Source organism: Sphaerodactylus townsendi, linkage group LG03, assembly GCF_021028975.2.
Source record: "Sphaerodactylus townsendi isolate TG3544 linkage group LG03, MPM_Stown_v2.3, whole genome shotgun sequence".
Taxonomy (NCBI): domain Eukaryota; kingdom Metazoa; phylum Chordata; class Lepidosauria; order Squamata; family Sphaerodactylidae; genus Sphaerodactylus; species Sphaerodactylus townsendi.
The window spans coordinates 54,152,778-54,180,032 of NC_059427.1; the positions used below are offsets into that span (position 1 = coordinate 54,152,778).

The 27,255-nt window shown below is 41.0% G+C and overlaps 2 protein-coding genes across 2 annotated transcripts in view; one reads left to right on the top strand and one right to left on the bottom strand.

Moving 5' to 3' along the window:
* The window catches only part of ASB14 (ankyrin repeat and SOCS box containing 14), a 28,133-nt gene extending 16,827 nt beyond the window's left edge, over positions 1-11,306 (top strand). The window contains exons 6-10 of the mRNA XM_048487978.1: positions 3,900-4,145; positions 6,090-6,261; positions 6,590-7,130; positions 7,677-7,830; positions 8,832-11,306. Coding sequence (XP_048343935.1) covers positions 3,900-4,145; positions 6,090-6,261; positions 6,590-7,130; positions 7,677-7,830; positions 8,832-9,007 — 1,289 coding nt within the window. The 3' untranslated portion in view covers positions 9,008-11,306. The remainder of the gene's footprint in view (positions 1-3,899; positions 4,146-6,089; positions 6,262-6,589; positions 7,131-7,676; positions 7,831-8,831) is intronic.
* A 2,957-nt stretch (positions 11,307-14,263) lies between these two features.
* The window catches only part of APPL1 (adaptor protein, phosphotyrosine interacting with PH domain and leucine zipper 1), a 38,084-nt gene continuing 25,092 nt past the window's right edge, over positions 14,264-27,255 (bottom strand). Inside the window, exons 16-22 of the mRNA XM_048487977.1 lie at positions 21,331-21,380; positions 20,106-20,280; positions 19,973-20,009; positions 18,401-18,547; positions 18,231-18,281; positions 17,513-17,602; positions 14,264-16,150 (exon numbers count right to left, since the gene is read on the bottom strand). Of these exons, the coding sequence (XP_048343934.1) occupies positions 16,001-16,150; positions 17,513-17,602; positions 18,231-18,281; positions 18,401-18,547; positions 19,973-20,009; positions 20,106-20,280; positions 21,331-21,380 (700 nt within the window). The 3' untranslated portion in view covers positions 14,264-16,000. The remainder of the gene's footprint in view (positions 16,151-17,512; positions 17,603-18,230; positions 18,282-18,400; positions 18,548-19,972; positions 20,010-20,105; positions 20,281-21,330; positions 21,381-27,255) is intronic.

A 27,255-nucleotide genomic window follows, 5' to 3' on the forward strand; every position in this document is an offset into this window, starting at 1 on the left:
ATAAGGAAGATGGCCTCATACAGAATCGTAAGAAAGGACAAAACAAACCATGGTTTGACAAGGAATGTGCTCTAAAAAGGGGGCAATTGAACCAGCTATATAGAAAGCTAAGGAACAGTTCACCCGACAAAAGAACGGAAGCCCAGTTAGCACTCCTAGATCACAAAAAAAAGTATAAACAAACACTCGCTAAGAAAAAAATCAGTTTACGAGAAAAATATGGGAAGATCTGATACAAGCGACTAAGCAGAAAAATCAATCTCTGTTCTGGAAACTCATCCAAAAATGGAAGCAAAGGACATCGACCCAACTTGAAATGTATATACCACGTAATAAATGGATTGAGTTCTTCCAGAGGCTATATGATGACTATGAAGAGCCACCATTACATGAGGACTTTTTAACAAACATTCAGACATGGCCTGCAGTTAGTACAAGGGAAATAAAAGACCATATTAATAGGCTGAAAGCAGGGAAAGCCCCTGGCTTAGACGAAATTACAACAGAAGTCCTGAAAGGGAACATTGATTGGTGGGCTCAATTTCTGGCCAACGTATTTACCTACATTGACAGAACGGGACGGATCCCCAAAGATTGGGGAATGGCGATTACTGTTCCCCTACACAAAAAAGGTAATAAAAAAGATCCCAAAAACTACAGGCCAACTAGCCTCCTTAGCGTATTAAGTAAATTATATTCAAGACATCTGCTGGAGAAAATAAATGACTGGCTGGAAAGAGAAGATCTAATAGATATAGCACAAGCTGGCTTCAGAGAGGGACGCTCCACTACTGAGCATTCACTAATTATACAACATTTGATTGAAAAATATGCCGCAAGTGGTCCAACATCTCTATTTGCCTCATTCATTGATCTGAAGTCTGCTTTTGATTCCATCTCCAGACACAAGCTTTGGCAGAAATTAGAGGTATCTAGCATAGATAAGAGGCTTTACTTTTTGATACGTGCCCTGCATAACCAAGCAAAAATGAAAATTCGATGCAATCCTAAAGGGCATCTCACTGACCCAATCAACATACACAAGGGTGTCAGGCAGGGATGCTTATTAGCTCCCACTCTATTCAACTTTTTCATAAATGGAATCACAAAACAACTGAAAAATATTGATAGCCATCCACCCAAGTTGGCCTCACAACATCTGGCGATACTCTTATATGCAGATGATTTTGTTCTCCTGTCCAGAACAGCAGTAGGACTTAGAAGAGCTCCCCGGAGCTTCACAGAGTACTGTGAAAAGGAAGAACTGGTCATAAATTTTTCCAAAACAAAAATTATGAAATTTGGCAGTAAAACTAAAAAGAGAACTTGGAACATGAAAGGCAACAAAATTGAACAAGTAAATATCTTTAAATATTTGGGAGTGGTAATACAATCTTCCGGATCCAACAGCGAGCATTTAAAATTAGTAACAGAAAGGGCTGAAAGAACTATGCACGCTGTGCAAAAATTCTTTTGTTCAAAGGGGGCTTTTTATGTTCCTGCAGCATTAAAATTGTATCAGGTTAAAATCATTCCACAACTTTTATATGGAGTATACTCAAATCAGTGCATGACAAATATAAAGATCTTGGAGAGAACTCAAATGAAATTCTTAAGAGCTATTTTGCAAGTACCTCCGGGAGTGGCCAACGCCTTTTTAAGGCTAGAAGCCGGATTAATAAGGATAGAAGACAGAATCTTCCTGCAAACAGCCTATCTATGGTTGAAGGCACATAGTAATCAAAAAGGATTATGGTCACTTATTGTCGGTGACTCTTTTCAACCAGATGGATTCGGGAAGTCAATGAGAAGGCAACAAGGATGGGTTTATCACTTCCTGATTTAAAATCTCAACCCATATTTACAGCAAAAAGCACTCTCAAGCAAAGGGTACAAGATATTGATGGACAACAAGATCTGAACAAGTATCCGGATTTTACACTAGAGGCATCTCGTAGATACATACAATCACCAGCCCCATATGTATCTAACATTGAAATACATACACTCAGAAGGGCGTTTACCCTGGTGAGATGTGCATCACTCCCGTCTGCGATCCTAGAAGGGAGATATAAGAAGATACCTAAAGAAAGGAGGATCTGTTCCTGTAATTTAGAAGAAATGGACACTACAGGCCACATCCTCCTCCGCTGCCCTCACTTTAGAAAATAAGAGCCAAAATACTAGACCCAATATTAAATAACTTCAGGGGCTATCCAGAAAATGTGTGTATAAGGAAGCTCCTGGAAGACAAAAATCCAAACTGGTCTAGATTGGTTGCCAAATTTTGTACATTTGTTATAAAGAAACGCAGACCAGTGAGTAGGCAACTGATACACACACACACACACACACACACACACACACACACACACACACACACACACACACACACGGCTCATAATCATTATTAATTATTAATAATATTATTACTATTTTAATCTAGGATTGAGTAAATGGGAGTGCAAACAGGCCGAAAGACAATAAGTAGGCAAGCCTATATGAATAATTTTAACTTAAGTGACTCATTTTAATGCTAAGTTATGGAATGAATTCATTTTTAACGCTAAGTTATAGCTAAGTTATAGCTAAGCTATGGATTGGACTTATTTTTAATGCCGTTATAGATTGGATTCATTTTAACGCTAAGTTACTGTATGTATGGGACAAGTGAAACAAATTAGGCCTCAGTGTTGATTTTAGGGTATTTATATATTACAATTACATGGGGAATTAAGGTTGAGAGTGTGTATAGAATTTGTTGACCCTCGACTGCAATTTGCTGTATAGAATTTGTCGGTCCCGGACTGTAATTTGCTGGTCTTTGACTGTAATAAAGTGAAATTGAGTGGGGAGGTGGAGTGGAGCCACAAAACACACCCTACTTGTACTGTTTCTTGGGAAAGTCCTCTCTGTTAATATTATATCGATATATCAATATCTTGATATGAGCAATTAGAAAAGGAAGAAGGAGACGGCAACATGGAAGGGGGAGTGAGGGGGAAGGCATGGACGACAGTGTGAGGGAGTGGGAAGGGTGGAGCTCTAGGTAGGCTAGTCATGGTCAGAGAGAATTTGTCCAGGGCAAAGCTGTGCTCACTGGCAAATCTGCCCATTCTGGCAGTGAAGCAAATTAAAAGTTGCACTAGAAGTGGTTGTGCTTGCTGCAGAGAGAATGGAAAGTGAAAGCCAGGCTTGAGAAAATACATCTGTTCAAGAAATCTTGCTGCAACTGGCATTTGTCCCCATCTTGCACCAGACACCTTGTGCATAATCGACCTAATTTTCCTGGAGTCTGCCCCAGGCAAGCTCACAGTACTTAGCCAGACTGGATTTTTTTGGCTGCCAACCAACTTAAAGTTCTACTGCAAATCCTATGGTGGATCCAGCCATTTTGCTCAGCAACAAATGAAACTTTTTTCCCAATGGAGGCTGAAGGAAAGCTTTCATCTTCACTAAGCAGAACTCCTGGATCTACCCCCACTGTCTTTGGGTCTGGTCTGCTGGTTGCCCATTAAGAATAACTTTCACCAGTAGCTTCCTCTCAGGTTACCAGCCCTGTTCAAATTGATACATGCTGCTCTTCATTTCGGTGGTTATTATTCTCTTTCATCGTACAGAAGGAAAGCAAAAGACTAGGGGAGTTTTGGATCTCTGGAAAGCCCTATACAAGTAGGAAGGTCCTGTGGCAGTAACTGTGGCATGTTAAATAAGCCAGTAGCTTGGTTCTAAGTATAGCCCCTTACCGTGCTGTGTGACCTTTTTTCTATATAAAAATAACATGATAGATAAGCAAAGGCTTATCCTGGTCTGGTTTCACAGTCAGAAGAGGCATCTCATTTAAATATCTTTTAAACAAATCATTAAAATGCCGCTCTTTCCGATCTACTTTTTCACAGCTGTTCAACATGACTCATATGAAATTGCCTCCTTGCTGCTTCAATTTGGTGCCAAAGTCAATCTGCAGTGCGTCAACAAGCGGACAGCTTTACATGAGGCAGCCAAGCTTGGCAGAAAAAGCATGGTAGAATTTCTGCTTTGGTCTAAAGCAGATCCTGATCCACGGAGTTCATATGGCTTCACTCCTCTAGCACTGGCAGCACAGAACGGGCATACAGAAATTCTGGAAATCTTATTGCGTAGAGGTGAGAACCTGCACACAATATCTTGAAAGTAAAAGGCATGCCCTAGGCTTAATTCTAAACATTATGAGTTGCTGGTTGTTAGAACAATACAAGTGGGGGACTTGCGGGGGGGGGGGGCTTGCATTTCTCCTCCCAACTATTTCCTCTTTCCCTTCCCTGAAGGACCTTATAGCCTCTCCACTTTTCCTGTTTTCTTCCTTCCCACCCGCCAGCCAGCTTACTTTTATCTGCCTTCATGTCTCCCTCCTTCCTTCATTCTGACATTCTCGCTTGGGAAGATTCTGATTGAGTTGCATAGTACCATGCCCAGGCCCACTTGCATGATGGGGAATCCATAAGGGCTTGTGGGGGGCATCTCATTTTCTCATGTATCCCCTTCCCCATGCTATTTCCTCCTTTCTCATAGCAACTCTCCATATCAACTCCCCCTTTTCCTGCTTCCTTCTTTCCTTCCCACCTACCAAAATACATACCTTTATTTATTATTCTACTTCATTTATACCCCACCTTTTGCCACAATGGGTATCCAAAGCATCTGACAATATTCTCCTCTCCTTCATTTTATCCTTAAAACAACCTTGTTCAGTAGGTTAGGCTGAGAATATATGACTGGTCAAAGGTTACCCAGTGAAATTCCATTACAGATGGGAATTTTGAAACTCTACTATTCAACATTAGTTTTTGTGTGATGGATGCCATTGAACAGTTGTAAGTAGCAGACCTGGGTGTAAGTCATATGGCATCAAGTCACCTGATGGTTGCTGCTGGGCCTGGCCCCTCAAAGGCCAAAACAACCTGAAAAGTATCCTTCCTCCTCCCTCTGTCTGCTGCTAACAGAAATCAAGGCTTGAATGCTGGCAGTACTGCTGTGGTTGCCTAGCAATGGCTATTGAGATATTTGTTTCTTAAAGGTTCAGGCACTGCTTTTATTATGGGGGGGGGTAACCCCACCAGTGTTTTGATTTTTTTAAGACTTTCAGATTTTTGTGCACACTTGGAGCTTTTTTTCAGGTTTGTAGAAAGATTTGTTTGGTCTGTTCATTCATGGCCCCAGTCTCTAGATTGTCCACAGATGGGGCCATAATTAAATATACTGATATCAGAAGATTGTTTTTCGAGCTCTTTCTGTTTAATCTGAGATTTAAAGTACCAAAGATTCCTTTTGTGAAAGACAAAGGTAGAAATGGGAATACCTTATCTAGAACTGGATCCTGGAAATGCTTATTCTGAGCCACAAATCCTTATAAGATGCACAAATGTTTAAGGCTTCAAGGAAGGAATGGACTTCCCATCTCCAAACTCCCTTAAATTTGTTCCATGAAAATATAGAAATCAAACAATTGGCAAGTTTTATAGTAGTAAAATGACCAGAAACAGTCAAGCAGATAAATTTAGCACCAGGAGGAAGCAAAAACCAGTGGGTCCAAGGTAGTGGGAAGAAACCCAGTATCCCTGAGTCAAAGGAACAGGGCTCGCTGAGGCACAGTAGGGTGATGCAGTCACTTGAAGAAAATTCTGCTCTCTGCACAACAAGCAGGAAACATTTTCAAAGCACCTTCAGGTTGTTGTATTTTATGCAGAATGGACTTATGACAAAGGATCTATTAGGTGTTGGTTAAAATTGAGGAAGTTTTTTTTAAGTTCTTACAAAGTATGTTGTATTTTATAAATGGTGCCATTTCAGTTTAGCAGATTTGCTGGGGGCAAAGGAGAGGGGGTGCGGTGAGTTGTTAATGGAGTACTGTTCTCAGGAGCTGCTATTGGGAGTATTTTTCTCTGTAGTGTTCTAGTTTGGATCTCTTATTGCCAAGATTTTCCAGAGGAAAAAACTTCAACTTACCCCATCAAAGCTCTTGAAGACAAGAGCGAGAATTCACATAACAGATGTTTCAGGTTGCCTGTCACTACATATTAACTAAATTTGTGCTGCTCTTTTCCTCTTAGGCGCTGATGTTCTTTCCCAGGCATCAGACTGTGCATCCATATTATTTGAAGCTGCAGGAGGAGGAAATCCAGATTCAGTCTCACTTCTCCTAGAATATGGGGCTGATGCCAATGTTCCAAAGCATTCGGGACACCTGCCTATCCACAGAGCTGCTTATAGAGGGCACTTATTGTGAGTTAGAAACTGTGGACTCAATTTATCAGCTTTGCAAACAGAAATTGTGGTTGGGTGTGTGGCACAAGAGAAAGGAAGACCTTGGTAGTCATTTAGTCTTACAATTTCTCATACACCTTAAGTAATCAACAGTGCATTACTGAGAAGTAGCTTGCCAGATCCTCTCCCCAGGTTTCCTTAGTGACACACAACTGTTGCTAGTTGTGCTACTGTCATATCTGCAAGTCCGGCATAATCAGTAAGAACAAACTAGAATTCCTGTGTAAGCACAACATAGCTGCATGTTTTCTGGCAACTCATAGCTTTGTTTTCCTGGTCTCCCTAGAGTTTTACAGATCCTGGTTCCTGTGACGGATTATTCTGCCATAAAGGAGAGCGGAATCAGTCCGGTCCACTCCGCAGCTGCAGGAGGCCACTTTCAGTGCCTGGAGTTCCTTCTCAAATCTGGATTTGATCCCAATTTCATGTTGCATCAGAGAGTCTGCAAAGGCTATGATGATGAAAGGAAGTCAGCTTTGTATTTTGCCTTCTCAAATGGGGATATTAACTCAGCTAAGCTGCTCCTAGAAGCTGGAGCCTTACCCAACCAGGACCCTGTTAACTGTCTCCAAGTAGTCTTAAGAATGGGCAACTATGAGCTTGATAGCCTCCTGCTCCGCCATGGGGCCAACGTGAATTACTTCTGTAGGGTTAATACAACACATTTTCCATCAGCTCTGCAGTACACACTGAAAGATGAAGTCATGTCAAGAATGTTACTGAATTACAGGTATGGTGTGTACCGTTGCTTCGACTGTTCTCACAGAGACAAGCATTCCCGGTACATGTTTGAAGGATGGACCTCTACTGTTATTAAAGACAATATGGCAAGTATTCCAAATGGGCATATAACCTCTTCCACACTCAGCAAGTTGCCTCCTTTCCAGCTGTCTTCCTTCCAATTTTCCTGAAAAACTGGAAGCTAGCTTGACCAGTGAGATGAAGCCTTCCAAACAACAGGAAGGCACCGTTGCAGGGGAAATGCTATCAGGAAGGCAGAAGTGCTGAGGAGTCCCATCTGCCCAATTCTCCCTTGTCAATGCCCCAGTCACCTATTTGCGTTGCAAGGGAAGCACAGAATTCGGAACCTCTACTTTTCTTGTAACAGCTAACCCTGTTCTTGAACAATGATACACACTTAGATGATAGTGGTAGCATCCCACAATTTAAGCTGTTTAGATTGTTTGCTAAATTACATTGGTAATACTGCTGGTGCCTGACTCCAACTAATGGAATTTTGCTTTGCAGATTAGGCTCAGTAGGGCATCAGGTTTGTTCTCTGGGGGGAATTTGAATAATATGAAATGTTGAATTCTATGGTCTTATTTCTCTCTCTCTCTCTCTCTCTCTCTCTCTCTCTCTCTCTCTCTCAGTTTTGTGAAGTGATAACTGTAGCATGGCTAAAGCATCTCTCTGGAAAACTAGTACATGTGATGCTAGATTATGTGGATCATATACGACTTTGTTCTAAACTTCAGAGTGTTCTTCAAGAGCAAAAATTTTGGCCAGAAATCAGTACAATTTTGAGTAAGTACCAAATATAGTTAAGCTCCACAAAGAAATTCAGTTCACCATGCCTGATAATCAGTACAAGTTCAGAGAAGGAGGTGGATCTGAAGGAGCACTTTGATTCACAGGAATGCCTCTCATTCAAAGTGTTAATCACAAGCAGACCTATTCATGATCTGTTAGTGCAAGGGTACACTTAACCTTTGGGTAGGTGTTATATGTGGAATCCTAGATCCGTAAGGACTACAACACAAGCAGCTCTGACAGCCAAAAGTAGTTTCCAATCTAAGCGTCATACTTCTGCACTTAAAGATCTGCTTAAGAATGGGATTTATGCAGTGGTGGGATTCAAATAATTTAACAACTGGCTCTGAAAGGACTCAGTGGTGGGATTACAACCAGTTCTCTGAACTAGGCAAAAAATTAGCTATTGGTTCTACCGAACTGGTGCGAATAGGCTGAATCCCACCACTGGATTTATGTGATGAATCCTTCACTTTGTAAAACTCTTTGAAAGATTCAAAGGAATCCATTATCGAGCTAAGGTTACCCTACAAAGAAGAATCTTGTAATGTGTTTACCTTAGCATTAAATTGTGTATACATATGTTATATAAGCTGTCTTGGGCACTGTGGAAAGTAAGTTATCCAATAATAGACAATAAGTTCTTAGCATTCATAAAACAGCAATTCAGAGTGTAAAGTGCTTATAACACATTAGCTCAGAAATAATCCTGATTTCCCTTGAATCACGCCATGAGCTCTTCTTGTCCTGAAAGCTTCAGACAAGTAGAATTTCTACATCATTAAGACTTTCATCAGAATTCTGTGGGGAAAAATCTCATTTTACAGATCAGAATGGTTAAAATGTAAGGATTTGTACACAGCCATACAGACAGAATCTTCAAAGCTAATCTGTGACTAGAATCTAGGTATATATTTTAGCTAATGCAGATATTTCAAGAGAAGGCCCCAAAGTGAAAAAAAATCCCTTATATTGTTACATTTCTTCATTTTAAGCTAATGTTCGCCCCTTGAAACACCTTTGCCGTCTGCAAATTCGGAAGTGCTTAGGACGCCTGCGTCTACGTTGTCCTGTCTTCCTGACGTTTCTGCCACTACCAAATCGCTTGAAAGAGTATATACTCTACAAGGAATATGATCTCTATGGACAAGGAAATCTGAAAGGAAACTGATAATTCAAGTACATAAGTTAGTATTGGCAGATATATGGCAGTTACTTTTACCTTAGGTAATTATTTTCTCTATGTAATGTTGACTGGTTTTTATGTAGTGAATATACAAGCAGCTTAAAAACACTGCTAGATAATAAAACATAAAACCTGTTGCAGAATAAGATCATGATAATTTCAGGCAACAAATTTATGGAAGTGGTTTTTGACATTTTTGCTCCCACTCAAATTCTGCCCCAAATCTTCTACATGTGAGTGCTGGGTGGGAGATTGGTACACAAAGAAGAGCTCCAAAAGTCATTATGCAAACAGAGCAAACACTTCCACAAGAATGAAAGATCGTGATTGCATGTCTTGACTGCATGTTGCTTCAATTTCTCCTCAGTATTTAGAGGGAAGATGACACAGGGAGCTGCAGAGGGACAGAGAAAGTGGGACAATTTGCAGATAAAGCCTGTTACATATCGCTACCCACCATCTTTTCTTTTTTTCAATAGGAAACAGAATTATCTATAGCATCACTCCAGCTGGTGGTGGTTGGGTTTTTTTTGCTGTCAAGTCACAACCAATTTATGGTGACCTCTGGTGTTAGGAGATGTTAGGAGGTGGTTTGCCATTTCCACCCTCCAAGTCATGACCCTTGGGAGGTCTCCCATCCAAATACCTTCTAGAGTCAGCCCTACTCAGCTTCTGAGATCCGACAGGATCAGGCTAGCCTGGGGCTAGGTCGGGGCCTAAATATACTCTGTTCTAAATCAAACACTTCCTTTCTATTGGCTCAAAGTGGCATTGATCTGCTGATGCATCTGTATCCAAAGGACTGTTATTTGCCTCATCACACTCATACTCATCAAATTGATCTCATAGTGGAATACAACAGGAAGAAACAAATTTTATATTTTAAATCTGAGAAATGAGACAATGCAAAGTATTTTAAAGGCTGAAAATCAAACACATGCAAGTTCATATATCAACATGAACCTATAAACTCACTGCAACCATAGCAAGCAAACAAAAATCAGTGTCATCCTTGTATCAGGGACATGTTTTAAAAATCCAACTTGAGCAGAGCTAATATGGCTCAGTTGTTCAATTAAATATAAAATAGATATCATTCCAACTGTTATTTTTATTAAGTATAATAAATGAATCTCTGGCTATATCATATATACATACAAAATTATTGAATGGCCAACAGTTGAAATATTTAACACAAGAGTTCAGCGATATTTTTAAAAATGTATTCATAATTACTACAGAAACCCATACACTAAAGTTATAATTGAATGCTGCTGAAGTCCTCTCTAATTTTATTAGTATACATATTTCAGTCTGCAAAGCAAAATATCAAGTTGACAGTACAAATATTCAGGGAAACTGTATTAGTCTTAAAAACACTGCAAAAATCACAGTCACAGAACAGGACCAAACCATTATGTTACTGCAAGAATCCAACCAATTAACTACATTATTAAAAAACCTTCAAGTTAATTTTACAAACTTCTTGCCTTGCTTGTAGTTATGTAAGTTATTTCTTTAAATGGCAAGTGGGTTTTGAACTTAATTTATTGTTTGATGTATATATTTGTAGGGTGTCTAAAAATATGGCCAGAAATAATGATTAAAAGTGGGAGAAGATAATTTTGATTAGTTTTTGTGTGTATTGTGTGCAGACAAGACACAACAATGCCTGGACTAGATTAGGATGGGAAGGAAAACTTGCTAACAATTTTTTTGCTCTGCACTTCTGGGGGGGGGGGGGGCATTAAAGTACTTTTAAAAAAATGATATTCATTTCTGTTTAATATATCCCATTTTCTTCTCAAACGTTATACTAAAATATGATCAATACTACATTTACAAAAAATCATGGTAAACATATGTGCCAGAAGTTGTGCTCTTCAGCTGCTTTAAAGTACTAATTTAGTAGGAGGAAAAAACTTAATTTATTGATAAATGCAATGGAACATTTGGTTCATTATTACCAGAACAGTGTTTCACACATGAGTTCTACTACATGAAGAGTCTCTGGGTAGGAAAATACAGACTTACTATACAGCATTAAATACAGTGTATGGCACTTGGTTCTAGATCAGGACTCAGCAACCTTTAGTACCCAAAGAGCCATTTGGCCCTGCCTCCCCAAGCCCTGCCTTCAGCCAAGCAGGCGGGATAGACTGTGGCGGTGATGCCAAGTTGCACCTGGGACACGGCGAGTGCGCCTCCTTCCCCGTCCCCTCCTTCCTTCCTCCGGCATCCTTTCCTCTCCTTCCCAGGCGCCAGACAAGGGAAGGAGGGAAAAGGACGCCGGAGGGAGGGAGGGAGGGGCAGGGAAGGAGGCACGCTCGCCACGTCCCAAGTGCAACTTGCCGTCGTTGGTGTCACCGCTGCGGAGCTGCAGTACGAGGACGAAAGAGCCGCATGTGGCTCCGGAGCTGCGGGTTGCCAACCTCTGTTCTAGATCATCAGTGTATCAATCATGCTTGTATGTACAGAGACTACACTGGATCCTGCATTCCCTCCCCCAGCAGTCATTTTCAACCCCCTCCCAGAGCTGCTTTAACAGGTAGAAAAAGTGATCCTATGCCCACCCCCCAACACCTCTCTATATGCATGGCTGTCAGCCCCTGACAATAAATTTTCCCAGGGTCAGAAGAGATTGCTGGGAAGAAGAATGCAGGAAAAATTACAGTTGTCAGCATCTTCCATTGGTGGATCCAATCCACTACATCCAACAGAGAAATAAATGTGGGAAGTACATGCTCACATTTTACAAATCTTTCTAATAAGAGGAGGAAAACCTCAACCCTATTTAATACGTTTTATTAAAATGACCCTTGATATAAAAACCACTGATCAATGTGGTAGAACATTTATACAAATTTCAAACCACACAAACTGTCTATTCTCCCAACTTTCTTAGCGTTTCCAAAGACAAGGTAGAGTATGCCAGAGCACCAGGGAGTATGCTAGAGTACCAGTGAAAAAGAGAAGAATAGTGAAGGTCAATAACTGGCTTTGCAGAGGGTGCCACCAAGAATGTTCTGTGGTTTCACGAAGATGGACTTCTGGCAAGGGATGGGTTCTACCTCTCAGCAGTTGGCAGAAACATTTTTGCTAGAAGGCTTACAAACCTGATCAGGAAGGCTTTAAACTGAGCTATCGAGCAGTACAAATTCAAAGCCCAAGAACTCAACCCCCGGATCCTGGAGGGCGGGCCCATCTTGCCCAAGAAGCCGCCCGTGAAAGAGCCTACTAAGCCCATTGGATTCGATCTGGAGATTGAGAAGCGGATTCAAGAGCACGAGAGCAAGAAGACGCAGGAGAAAGAGCACTTTGAGTTCCACTCCAGGCCATGTCCAACGAGAATCCTGGAGGAAGTTGTGGGTGTACCAGAGAAAAAGTTGCTGCCTTCTTTGTTTTCATCTTCTCCCAAAAGGAAAACAGTGCTCAACCAGGGGGAAATGGAACAGATGATGAAGTAGAGTAAATCCAGCACAGAATAAAAAGGTAGTACTGGAATATTTGGCTAGTTTAAAGGAATTCAAGTCTCCAGGGTATTAAAAGAACTGGCAAAAGTAACCTCAGAACCACAATCAATAATCTTTGAGAATTCCTGGAGAACAGGAAAAGTTCTGGCAGACCAGAGGAGGGCTAATGTTGTTCCCATCTTCAAAAAAAGGCAGGGGAGAAGTCCCAAACCATTACTGCCCAGTCAGCCTGACATCAATAGCAGGAAAGATCCTAGAGCAGATACTTAAATAGACAGTCTGTAAGCACTTGGGAGGGAATGCTGTGATCACTAAGTCAACATGGGTTTCTCAAAAACGTCATGCCAGACTAATCTCATCTCTCTTTTTTTGATAGAGTGACAAGCTTGGTAGATGAAGAGAATGCTGTGGATGTAAAATACCTTGATTTCAATAAGGCCTCTGACAAGCTCCCCACCTTCATGATATTCTTGCAAAAAAGCTAGTAAAATATGGGCTAGATAATGCTGTTGTTAGGTGGATTTGTAATTGGTTGACCAACTGAACCCAAAGGGTGCTCACCAATAGCTTCTATTTTTCCTGGGCAAGAATGACTAGTGAAGTTTCTCAGGGTTCCATCCTGGGCCCTGTGCTATTCAATATTTTAATGAACAACTTGGATGATGGAATAGAGGACATGCTAAACAAATTTGCAGATGACACCAAATTAGGAGGAGTAGCTTATTAGGGCAGGGTCAGAATTCAAAATGACCTTGACATATTAGAGACCTGAGCCAAAACTAACAAAGTGAATTTCAACAGGGAGAATTGTAAGGTATTTCACTTAGACAAAAAAATGAAATGGACAGATATAAGATAGGTGATACCTGGACTGACGACAGTACATGTAAAAGCGATCTGGGAGTTTTAGTAGACCACAAACTGGACATGAGTCAACAGTGTGATATGGCAGCTAAGAAAGCCAATGCAATTCTGGGCTGCATCAATAGAATAATAGTGCCTAGAGATCAAGGGACATTATAATACTGCATCAGCCAGACCTCACCAGGAATACTGTGTCCTGTTCTCAATATCACAATTCAAGAAGGATATTGACAAGCTAAATTGTGTCCAGAGAAGGGCTAGCAAAATGGTACAAAGTCTGGAATCCCTGACCTGTGAGGACAGACTTAAGGAACTGGGTCTGTTTAGCCTGGAGAAGAGACGGTTAAGGATGACATGATAGCCTTGTTTAAATATCTGAAGGGATGACATGTTAAAGATGTAACAAGCTTGTTTTCTGCTGATCCAGAGACTGGCACAAGGAGCCATGCATTAAAACTACAAGAAAAGAGGTTCCACCTAAACCAGGGGTAGGGAACCTGCAGCTCTCCAGATGTTCAGGAACTACAATTCCCATCAGCCTCTGTCAGCATGGCCAATTGGCCATGCTGGTAGGAGCTGATGGGAATTGTAGTTCCTGAACATCTGGAGAGCCGCAGGTTCCCTACCCCTGACCTAAACATTAGGAAAACTTCCTGACAGTTGAGTGTAGTTTGATAGTAGAATATGTGACCTTGGAGGGTGGTAGAGTCTCCTTTGGAGGTTTTTAAACAGAAGCTGGATGGCCATTTGTTGGGAGTGCTTTGATATCATGCTGCTGCATGACAGGTGGTTGAACAAAATAGCCCTTGTGGTCTGGTCCAACTCTATGACTCTAATAACTGACAGTCTGTAATTCCATGAAAAGCAAATATGCAAGCCCTTTTAAAACGTATCTGACAATTGGTACAGGGGTAAAACCCATCAGTTTTATTTCGAGGAAACACAGATATTATCCATATTATATAATACAGTGTATGAACAAAACATCTTTACATATATACACACACAAAGATTGCAGGTAACAACTGGCAGAGATTAATCTGAAAATATAAGACTAAGCACTGTCTATTGCAGAAACTAATTATTCACTTCAACACAAATTGAAGGTTCACACAGTGTAACATTATATATGGCTTTATTAAGCATTTTAAAAAGTGATATAATTATGATATTGCCAATTTAGAAAGCTGCCCCCAAATATAAAACATAGGTTAGTATTCCTTTACCACAAGTAAGTGAAGCAGCATTAAATGCATTTCATCAGCCTTACGAACAGGTTGATTCTTGCAGAAATTCAAGGTAGTGGTGAAAGAAGAGAAACTACTAGCAGCTACAATCTTTGTTAAGCTTATTGCAGCCCTATCCATTTCCTTTCAATATATATTCATAAAGCTTCATGGCGAACAGTATCAAAGTTCCATGGGACAACTTCGTCCCCAGGTCTTAGAGGAGTGTTTAGATTAATGAGTCCTTCAAAAGGTCCAGATAATGACCCATGAAGCATTTTTGTAGCTTTCTTCAAAGTGGGTTAAATCTAGTTGTGTAGATACCACAAGGAGGGGGGCACCCTGCCCTGGGAGCACATCATTGGCATCACATGGGGGGGGGGGGGCAGAAAATCACCCCACACATTTCTCCCCCTTCCCCTTCAGGCCTGGCAGAAGCCTGGAGCAGATAATCTTTTGTATGAAGATAATCTTTTGTATGAAGAGTTATCTGGCATTGGAGGATAGGGTGATATAATTTAAAATGTGTTATTTATTTCTAATTAAAAATAGATGAGGATGAGAAGTTTCAGTCTAATTTTTCTCAGAGGTTCAGCAGGCTTATGCAAGCTGCACATGCACTTACATGGCAGGTCAAGCTGTTTAGTGAAGTTGTCCTGTAAAACAGCTATCAACTAAACTAAATTAGCTGCATATCTAAATTTAATTCACATACATTTTTAATCTCAACTGTTAGTTTATTAATTCTTTCAGCAATCAGTTCTTCTATCAACATTCTCAAACCTAAGTCTCCAAAGATTGCCTGAATGCCAGAAATTTATTGCAAGCTCACTGTAAATTTCTTAGACAAACACATAGAGTTATCTTTAAATGGAAACATTTTCATGTGGACAGTTATACCACACTCCAATTTCTAACCTGCATTAGTTTTGCAGTCATCTTTCAAGGAAGTCACTAAACATATGTTGAGAAACTAAGGCCAATAGAATCAACTGCAATCTCAAACAACAGTGATTAAAATTTCATGTAATCTAAAAACACTATTGTGATTTTTCTGGTTTTGCCGTACATATTTCTCCTTTGCAATTTACCCTCAGAATCATTCAGCAGCATATAGCACAATACTTATTTAAAGGACATTTTCAATATGAAAGTAAAATTATACTTAACTTATGCCAATTTCTATCCCATTAAGATTTCCCTAACAACCAGAAAGGTCCATACACTCCAATTCTGCTGCAGCCATTAACCATGATTCCTTACAGAATGAAAGTCTGTATCTATTTTATGCAAGCAAAGGAAAAGAAAATTGAAAATTCAGAATATGAAGTCTCATCTAGTAAAGGTAACCTCCACCTTTGTTTCTTCTGCATTCTATGCCAGATCATCCCAGACAAAGGTCCAAAGATTCCCACTCATGCTTCAGATTCACGTTTCTTCTTTCCTTCTTCTCCCAAATCACTGTCTTCTGACTGGCTATTACTAAGGACGACAAATTGGCCCTCTCCAGCACTCTGATTAGATCTACTAGAAGCAGCTATTAGACGACTTTGCTCTTCCAAGTCCTGAAAGGCAAAGAAAGTATTGACTTTTGTTTGTCAGTTCATATCGTGGCAATCACTGATGTTGAGAGATAGTCAGTCATTAGTACAGGGGCCTCAATGTTAGGATCTCCTCCTGAGCTCAATTAGATTAAACAGTGCCACCTGAGAAGGGTGGCCTATACACCGGGAGTGATGATAAGTCTGCCATAATTTAAAAAGGTTTGTGGATAATCCTAGACTGCAGAGCAAAGTACCCCTCCCCTTTGAAAATCCAACATCTTCTAAAAGACACTGTGCCTCAGTTTGGTTCCTTAAATCTTCGATCCCCCCACCCCCACCCCCAATCAGTCTGAAAATAACCCTTGGACAAACAGAAGTTCCAGAGCATTCGTCTTCCCCTTTGGGTTGTCCCTACCAGATAGCAGGCACCAGAGCAATGAATAACTCTATCCCTGAGCCAGAAGTCCCTGCACAGGTTCACACTCATGGCAGATATCGGATTGTGGGGTGTAGCCATTAAGAGTTCTGTGGAGTAGAATGGTACATTGAGGAATAGACCCTTTTAGGCCTGGAGAGCGTTCTATGCCATCTGTGTGGTTTTGTTTGTTGCGATGCCTACATTACTTCTGCATCAATGTTAATGGTCTCATTTACGGATTGTTCTCGTTGAATATCCCTTCTACTGCTAGCCACTGAAGATTCATAATGCAGAATCCTGCATGTCACCTCCCTGAGTTACTTCAATTGTGGGGTCCTTCAATTAATAGGCCTCCCAGCGGTCCTCTATCTCTCACATGGATCACCCACACACAGATACAACATTGAACAATGCCAGCAATTAGCACCACCATCTTCATTGGGGAGGGGTTTTTTTTAAAAGTTATGAGTCCGACCATTGGTGGGTTGAGGGAATCCTGTCTATGCCCAACCTGCCAAAGTGCCCGTTCTCTGCATCAGTGGAATTCTACCTTGAATGTGGAGAATCCATTTAGCTGTTATGATAGACCTAGCCTTCGTGGAATTGTCCACGCAATACATCTAGACATTATCTCTTCTGGTAGTAAATTTAACATGTTTCTCATCTGCCTCAAACCTATTGCTAATCAATTATACTGGGTGGCCCAGGGTTCTACAGAAAAAGTATATCCATTTTCTCACTATGCATAATTTTGATGCGTAATCCTCCAAGTGACCAATCCCAGATATGTACAAAGGAGTTTCTGAATGATGGACATTATGATAACACACACTTCCAAGCAGCTATATTCTCCTTCTGAGATTAACATAGGACACATTTGTAACAGCAGTTCAAAATAAACCAATACATGCAGTATCTTTTGAAGAAAAATGTAACAACCTGAAAATTAGACAATACTAACATACCTTTTCAATTTGTTTTTGCTTGCTGAGTTCTTTTTGTTGTTTCTCTTTCACTTTCTCTATTTCTTTCTGTTTCTCTGAGGTTCTTCGATCCTGATTTTTTAAAAAGCATGAGAGTTAATAGATGTTTAAAAGTTACATCCTCAAACAGGTGGCTTAAGTTCACAATTTTGCTATTGCTATTTTAAAAAGTCTTACATTAAAGAAATGATGCAAGTAGCTGAGCTTATCACAATCTTTAACCTTTTAAGAGTAACTGGGGAGCAGGATTCTCAGAACCTGCCAATAGCCATTCCAACCAAAATACAGAAGAAAAACAAGCTACTACACCAACCACATTTCAGACCACATACTGAAAGTCACCCTCCTAGTTTACGAAGGATCTTCTGCCACATTTGTATTGATGTGATATGTTTGTACAAATCTTTCATTAAACACAGAGTGTTTACATTCCCAGCTGACGGCATTCATGCCTAGAAACATTCTCAAAAGAAATCTTTGGATAGGGAATGTTACAAACCTGAGAAGTAGTTTCAGAAAATTTGGCCTTCCTAGAGGAGGGAAGGTTGAAAACAACAGCTTGTAAGGACTGCAGAAATTCTAATACAATCCTCCATTAAAGAAGATGATCAGTTAGAGGGGTCTTCAGATTTCCTTCAGCTCTACAACACTGTGATATGCACACAAAACCTATTCATTTTACAGCCACCAAAAATCTTACCAATTCAGCATGAAATGCAATCTGTTTCGCAAGTCCTACAGAGTCACAAATCTAAATGGGAAAAAAAATTAGGAAACTGTGAGAATGATAAAAAATGACCACTGTCTAATCTGTCATTAAATCAGCTTCAGAATGTTTCAATGTACTCAGTAACTTTACTGTAGCTATACCTTTTCCCCTTCATTGTTTGATTCAAATATATAACAGACTGAAGTTGGTCTGCTATCTGGTCTTCCTGATGAAGTTCGAAGCACAAATCCAAAAAGGCGTCTGTTCTCCTGATGTGTCGCATATAGAACTATATTTGGCAAAGGAAACTTTTTTACAAAAAAAAACAAAAAAGATAGCAATTTAGAATTTATTGGATATCAGACAGTAATATACTGTAGCTTTCTTTGAAAATAAATTAACTTACAAAAGAAGAAAAGTAATTGCCATGAAACAGATGTGGATTAAAATAGTTTATCATTAAGTTGAATACTGAAGTGATTGCTACAGCTTAGTTCTATTCAATTGAAGAGATGTCCATTTATTGCCTAAGAATAAATTACAGTAGGCATATAAAACATAAGACATGCCAAACAGTTTCAATACAACATCAACCATTGATCAATACCACCTCAACCATTTTGAATATGGCTCACATGAATTCAGTAGGCTTACAGTAACCCTCTACGGTAAGATAATATCATTTTGCTTTTAACAAGAAGCGGGGGGGGGGGGGGGGCGACATGACATGCCCAAGATCTACAAGTCCTGACTGTTGTGGTTTTTCTGGGCTGTGTGGCTGTGGTCTGGTAGTTTTTGCTCCTAATGTTTTTCCCACATCTATGGCGAGTATCTTCAGAGGAATGTCACAGTGACTCTCTGTCACATGCCTCTAAAGATGCCAATCACAGATGCGGACAAAACGTTAGGAGCAAAAACTACCAGACCACAGCCACGCAGTCCAGAAAATCCACAACAACCAGTTGTGAAAATGAAAACTCTTAAAATCTTTGACAATAGATCAACAAGTGTGTTTATGGCTCAAATTTGAACCAGAGATGTCCCAGCTCATAATTGTAGTCTTTACTAGTTCTTATACTAGTGCACAACTTCCTACAATTATCTACTAAAAAAGTATATTCATACCTTTTTCTAAAAGATTGTGGGTTGGATTCAAAGAAAAACAAAAAAACAAAACAAAATGAATCTGGAAATATAGATTCTTCCTGCCTCCTTCCATCTTCTGCCTCCCTCTTTCGCAACAACAAAAACTACTTTTAAGAGTTGCGGAACCTTTGGGAATACAGTGAGATGCAGCAGAGGAGGCTGCTGCTCAAGTAAAAACTCCCCAGTTGAGTAATCTGTGAGTAAAGACCCCTGCATATGCATATTTGCACATGCACACGAACAAGCAGAAGTGCCTTTGGATTCAACTCCATGTTCTCTGTTTAAGCAATTAAATCACTATGAATGTACTTAATGTAGGCCTACTATAAGCAAAAATGGACTTGGCATAAGGCATACAACCAGGTATTTTGCAAAAATGAAATCACAAAACTGTTATGCTTGCACTGCAGTGGTGTTGCACTGAAAGTCCCTCAGAATGGTGCTCATTACTTCAATGCTAACCACACACAGGCTTGTTTTGGGTTTACTCCAACATTGGTCATAATATGTGGTAAAAAGAAAGCTAGGCTGTACTGAAACATCAGAATAATTTCCAAATTTTGATTGTTTTGATATTAGCAACTTACCCTGAGTCTTGTAACTTGTGTCTGTGGATCAATTAACCTAGAAGTGTCAATTTAAGAAGTTACTGTACACAGAAAAGGAACTACATAAAATTTGCTTGACAAAAAGGTTGTTCATTTTGCAAAGTACACTTACTTTAAACAGTCACATGTGACTAACAGATGTGATTCTGTCATTCTGAAAATGTTGTGTATAGCTCGAGCTGCTAGTATTTGGCGCATAGTTTCATAAACAACATCAGGATTTTCATCAGACTTCACTTCCATGGACCCAAGGAATCTTACAATAAATAACTGATGAAGGATAGAATCTATAACAAACATACATGAAACAAATAGCATAAACTGCTTGTGGACTTTCTGGTAGAATCTTGCTCTTCACATGTTTAATTGAGTGTTCATGTGATACAAGCCATATTTATAACCACAAGACACTCTTTAAATCTTGGGACACTTAAAAATCCATTTGCTAGAACTCCAAAACACCTAAATTATAAAGTTTTGCACCAATATATTTGAAACCAGTCCCCTTGAGAAGGTATTTGTTCTACTACATAACAATATGACACTACAACAATTTACTATTTTCAGTTATTGCTGCTTCATTCCTTTTACCGAACCAATGTAAAGCCTTTAATGGAAAATGATCTTATCTGTGTGCAATTATCCACACAACAATATAAACAGAAGTTTGGATAAATTCAAGCCTAATTATAACAGCTAAACCTGAATTTATTGCTTAAGGCAAGGCAGCAAACGTACAGAGCAATGACTTAAAATTTCAGTCAGATGGATCTAGGAAAACAGTAACAGTTACTGTGGAAGTCTGAGCTTCACTCCACTCCTTTGAGTGAGTTCAATGTTACCAATGAAACACAAATAAAATCAAGCCATATAAGGAGCCGAAGGATGCAACAAACTGGGTTTAGTGCTTCACTTGAACCTTACTTATCAGTTCTGGACAATCCGTAGCCTACCACTCGTTTGCCAGGTTCTGCATTGTGTAAAGACCTACAACCCTTCTGGCAAAAGTTTCAGGCTATCTTGTGGACTAAAGCACTTACTCTCATTATTTCCTTGCCCCAGCACAAGTCAGGCATCAGCAACTAAATAGTCTGTAGTATTATACCACTTACCGTACTTGCCTTGAAAAAGTCTGCAGTGAAAAATAAATGTGAACTTCTTTGCCACAGAGGGAAAGTTTAGCTGGTACATATGAGCCCTTTTCATTCTACACAACAAACTGTCTTGTAATTACTTTAATCCAGAACTTGTTTCAAATGAACACTCCACGGTTCAAGACATATGAGCATGCAGGCTAGATTAAACACATTTCAGATTCAACTGAAATTCTGCTTTACCTTCTGTTTCTGATTTAAGCCCTCCAGATTCTCCAAAAGGGTTTGTACGCCTGTCAAAAAACCCAAAAAAATATTGTTGTCAGAAACCATGTGCAAGAGTCACTGGCAGATTATGCACAAGGCATCTGCTGCTGATGGGGGCAAATGTGCCACAAGATTTCTTGTACAGACATATTTCCTCAAGCCCTGCTTTCACTTTTTATTCTCCCTGTGGCAAGTGAGACCACTTATAACATGAGTTTAATTTTGCCTTGCAGCCAGGCTGATTTTGTCACTGAGCACAGCTTTGCCCTGGACCTCTACCCTCCACCCACAGCCAGCCCGCCTAGTCTCACCCATCCACTCCCTCCTGCTTTGCATGCTCCCCCCTGTTGTCAACTCCTTCTCACTTCTTAAATGCTTGTACTGATAAATCAAACAGAACAAGACAGCGTCACTCTCATGCATGCCAGAAGGAGGGAGGGAAGAAGGTTGTGTGGGAAAGGGATGGAGGGAGAGATTGAGGTGCTTTCAGCAGCCAGCATAGATTCTTCCCATCCCTGCCGTGGTGTCTGCTGGGATCTCCCGATAATGCCAGCCTGTGTTTGTGGGGTGTATGGGCGTGTGTGTGTCATGGGGTGGGGTTCCCTCCTCTTCTTCCAAAGGTGCCTGCATACACACCACAACAAGTACCTCTAGCATCAGCAGTAGCCAAGGAGGCTATACCCACTCCACCCCTCTCTCTATTGTTCAGACCTTTTCTCTGATCATTCTCCACCACCACTACCATCACATCCTTTGCCGGCAATTACTCTGTTGACTTCAAACGTAATTTCCCTAAGCCCAGCCAAAATAAGGAAAACCCCAGCTGGTTTTAGGCAGCTGACAGCGCCATCTTGTTAGAGCCCTGATCGCCACTGACTGTTACTGTGGAAGGGTGTCCTCACCACCAAGACCTGGTTCTGGCAGCCCTTTTAATTCTCATGTAACAAACAGAATTGGCAGGACTTCCTGGAAAGGAGCAGGAAAAGCTGGGAGGTGAAGAATCGCACATAAGGGGAAGAAGCTCTCTGCGCATGGAAAAGGGAAGTTCCCCCTTACAAAAGTCAAGGTTCTTTCCCCCAAATCCTTCCATCACTCAGGCCACTTTCCCTGTCAAAGTAGTCTGGCCTCAATGGCACAATGCATCCTGATAAAAGTCAGGACAACGCCTTCCCCCAGCCCATGTCCCTGACTAAGTCTTCCCTTTGTGTGTGTGTATGTGTAGGGGAAGGGAGAGAAAGAGAATATCAGCGAGATCTGTGCCTTTAAGGCGGCTGATGGGCAGAGTTAAGAGATGCAGTAAAGGAGAAACCAGTTACTTCAGCAGGCAGCTGAGGGGAAAGAACTGGGCTGCCTCCCTGTGTGCAAACAGAGAAATGTGAGAAAAGCCCTCTGCACACCCAGCTCACAGAAAACAGCCTCAAGGTAAGTGTTCCCTTCACAATTGGCTACTAATAATCTGTAATGAAAGAAGCAAACAAAATCTGAAGGAGGTAGATTCATAACAATGAGCTTCAAAATATGCGCACACCACTGTTCTACCTCATCAACCTTCCAGTCAAACCATTTGAAGGACAGTGTTCTAAAGCCATTAAATTAATCAAGAGAAACATGGCTACATCTGACTCTCAAATATCATTATTCTTCAAATTATATGCAAGTGAAAATACTCTAGGCTTCTCGTCTTAAAGGCAAAGGAAAGGCTTTATCAAAATGGAAGGGGGAAGGGAGGTAAATTAGATGATGCATAGAAAAAGAACAAGAAAATTTTCTAAAATATAAGATAATCCATTTGTAATAGAGAGAAAATAAATCCAAGGCACATTCTATATCTGAAAAGAAGATAAGCCTTGATGTAAGACAACCCCCCACCCTCTATTTTTTCTGGAAGCACTTCCTGGAGGGGGGCGAGGGAAAGACTGATCTTCCTTTTATGTAAATAGATAATGTTTGACAAATGACAAGAAATGTTTAATTCCTAATGTGAGATTATTTAAGCATGATCTCCATGAAAAAATGAGGACCAAATAATCTACCTAAATCGAACTTAAAAATCTGTACCTTAGTACAACAATCCAATTACTACAATGTGTTTAATCTGCCATTATCTGCGTTTAATCGAAGATACAGAATTTGGGCGTCTGGATGTTTTCTGACTAGAGTTCACAGAAGCCATTCGGTCTTACTGAGTACATCTATTCAGTGGAGTGGACTTATCCCAAAACTCTCTCTTTTCCATGGTCATTACACTTAATGAGAACTGTGCTAGAAAATTCTCACTCCAAGCCTGGTCAACTCCACAGAAAGCTGTCCTATTCTGAAAAACTCATTAGTAGCCTTTCCAACCGAAGCTGATCATAACTCCCCAGAACAAAGCTCGAGAAACATCTGCAGAAACAAATTTCTGCTATGGCCATTCCACCTTGGGTATCAGTGCACATCATTGGAAAAGCTGAATCACAAACACTCACTGATACAGACTCCATGCTGCTTCTGCTACTAACAGTTCTGTCAGATTTGCTTTGCAGAAAAGTATAATGTAGCCATCCTCAGTGCCAGCCTTTGGTGATCTATTATCTGCAGTGCACAACAAAGTATACGAAGCAGTAGCTCTCCTCTAGCTGTCAATTCTGTACAGCTGCAGGAGATGTAGCATGACCTCCCAATCCACAATTGTGATGCACCCTGCCCCATCAGGACCTGGAAGTTTCTACCTCATCAACCTTCCAGCATTCAGGTTTGTTTTCATGCTGCAACACTACATTCACGAGAACAAACCGGATCATGCCCACTGCTTTACCTGCACAGTTTTATAAAGTTGCTACCAAACATCTTTTGTATGATGTAATCTGTTTATACTTCTGTTTAAGGAGGGTGGGGGCAAAATGTCTAATGCTATAAATAATCCTCACATACATCTATTTTTATCTTAAACCAGGGGTGTCCAACCGTGGTTCTTCAGATGTTCATGGACTACAATTCCCGTCAACCCCTGCTGGAAGGCCAATTGGCCATGCCAGCAAGGGCTGATGGGAAATGTAGCAGCACAGTTGGACATCCCTGTCTTAAACATTTTGTCTGAACAACACTGAATCTGAAGGGGGGATGCTTAACTCAATTGCTTGTATATTTTCCTATCAGATATCACTCCAGAAGCCTAGATCATTTTCACTCACCTTTTTAGCTCAGGAAGAGAGTCATCAGTATGCCATCACCACCTGGAAGCGGGGATATCACATTTCTCTTGAGTTTCCAAGAGGAAATACCCAAGGTGCTAGGGCAAGCAAGCAATAGGAAAGGAAAATATACTTTTTAAAAAACAAAAATTTTAAAAATTAAACAGGATTTTAAAAATTGCTGAAAGGAATGAGGCAGTGCACACAGAAGCTGAAATACCTGGAATTTACACAATGGTGTAAGATTTTGCTTCTCTTCCCTCATATCTCATGAAAACAAAATTCATGTGGACCCTAAGCTGTAGTCCTCTGGATTACGACTTTCTTCTGCCAGCCTGCCCCCTTCCATGCATGGATTCAGCCCACTGCCTCAAACACAGATAAGAGCTGTGTTCCAAGAAAGATACTGACAAGAAGGAGCGGGTCCAGAGGAGGGTGACCGAAATGATAAAAGGTCTGAAATCCATGCCCTACGAGGAGAGACTTGGAGAGTTGCGTATATTCAGTCTGGAGGAGAGAAGGTTAAGGGGTAACATGATAGCCATGTTTAAATATATGAAGCGATGTCAAGTTGAAGATGAAGAAAGCTTGTTTTCTGCTGCTCCAGAGACTAGGACAAGGAGTAATGAGTTCAAGGCGCAAGAGAAGAGATTCCAGCTAAACAACAGGAAGAACTTCCTGGCAGCAAGGGCAGTTCAACAGTGAGAGTATAGTGTGGTGAGGTAAGAACATAAGAACTAGCCTGCTGGATCAGACCAAAGTCCATCTAGTCCAGCACTCTGCTACTCACAGTGGCCCACCAGGTGCCTTTGGGAGCTCACGTGCAGGATGTGAAAGCAATGGCCTTCTGCGGCTGTTGCTCCTGAGCACCTGGACTGTTAAGGCATTTGCAATCTGAGATCAAGGAGGATCAAGATTGGCAGCCATAGATCGACTTCTCCTCCATAAATCTGTCCAAGCCCTTTTAAAAGCTATCCAGGTTAGTGGCCATCACCACCTCCTGTGGAAGCATATTCCAGGTCTTTTCCTTTGGAAGTTTTCCATCAGAGGTTGGATGGCCAACTGTCAGAGGAGTATTTTGATTGTGTACTCCTGCATGGTAGTGGTTGGACTTGATTGCCCTTGTGGTCTCTTCCAACTCTATGATTCTAAGAGCTGTTTCAGTGTGAAGTTTAATAGTTGTTTGTGTTAGTTAGGGCTCATTCTTAACCAGAGATTTGAAATGTTTCTCAAAATTTGGTAGAAGTAGCAGCTTACAAACTCTTTCTCTTCCCACTGCTGACACCTGGTGAGGTAGATGGGGTTAAATTCTGAAGAACTGTGACTGACCCAAGGTCACCCAGCAGCTTCATGTGTAGGAGTGGGGAAATAAATCCAGTTCACCAGATAACAGTCTGCCACTCATGTGAAGGAGTGGAGAATCAAAACCTTCAGATTGAACTCCACCTGCTTTTAACTAGTACACTAAGCTGGCTGGTTGCCAACTCCTGATTGGGAAATTCCTGGCAATTTGGGGGGGTGCAGCCAGGAAGGATAATGGGAAGGGCTTCAGCAGGGTGAAGTGTAAGAAGTAGGACCCCTCCTCCTGCGCAGTGGTTCTCAACCTGGGGGTCGGGACCCCTTTGGGAGTCGAATGACCCTTTCACAGGGGTCGCCTAAGACTCTCTGCATCAGTGTTCTCCATCTGTAAAATGGATAACTGTTAGGGTTGGGGGTCACCACAACATGAGGAACTGTATTAAAGGGTCGCAGCATTAGGAAGGTTGAGAATCACTGTGCTAAAGGATGACATGGGAGCAAGGGGATAAGGGTAAGACACTGCTCCCCATAAAATGGATGCCTCTCAGAAGGTTTTGGAATCCATCTTGTGTGTCATGCTGGGGCAGGAAGGCAGTGGCCACTGAATTTTTCCACTGGCCTTAGGTTTGCCTGGCTGGACAATGTGGCCAGCTAATCCCCACTGTGTCCCCGTAAAGCACAGGTGTCAAACTCGCGGTCGTCCAGATGTTATGGGAACTGCAGTCCATAACATCTGGAGGGCTGCGAGTTTGACACCTCTGCCCTAAAGTGATTTAATCACCTCTGACCAGATCATTACTTTCCCTATCTTCACCCATCCCAGCAATCAATCAATATTCAAGAGAATAGCCCAGGTGTTCTCTTGGGTCCTGACAACTCATCAAGCCTCTTCTACTCTTTTGTAGAAACTTTGGCAAAGCAACCAATTCTTTGCCTCTGACTTTCCTGTCAGCTTATCTCATACTGCCGCAGGACCCATTTTGGTCCTTAGGCCATTCACTGTGTTTGTGTGTTCTGGATCTGTGGACACTCCCCCACTTACGTGTGGGCTCTGCCTTTTGCTCCCAGAAATGCTGGTCGTTTTCTTCTTCAACACTGCTTTCCCTGGATGTCCCTCCAAGGCCGGTAACTTTCACTTACCTCTGAAATCTTACCCAACTTCCTCCTTTTTCTCTTGGCCAGTTCTTGTTAAAACCAATTTTAAATATACAACTGCCGGCTCATTTGAGAGTTTTCAACCCTGGACTATCTTGGTATGCATAGATTATAGATCCCAGTCCTCTTGCTGCCTGTCTCCAGCTAATTCCCCCAGCTTAAGTGGAGACTGCCTGCTTCGGGTAACAACAGTGCCACCCTCTAGAGTAGTCTTTACTCCAGGGAAACTGATCTTTGTCACATGTAATTCTGGGAGATCTTCAGGCCCCACCTG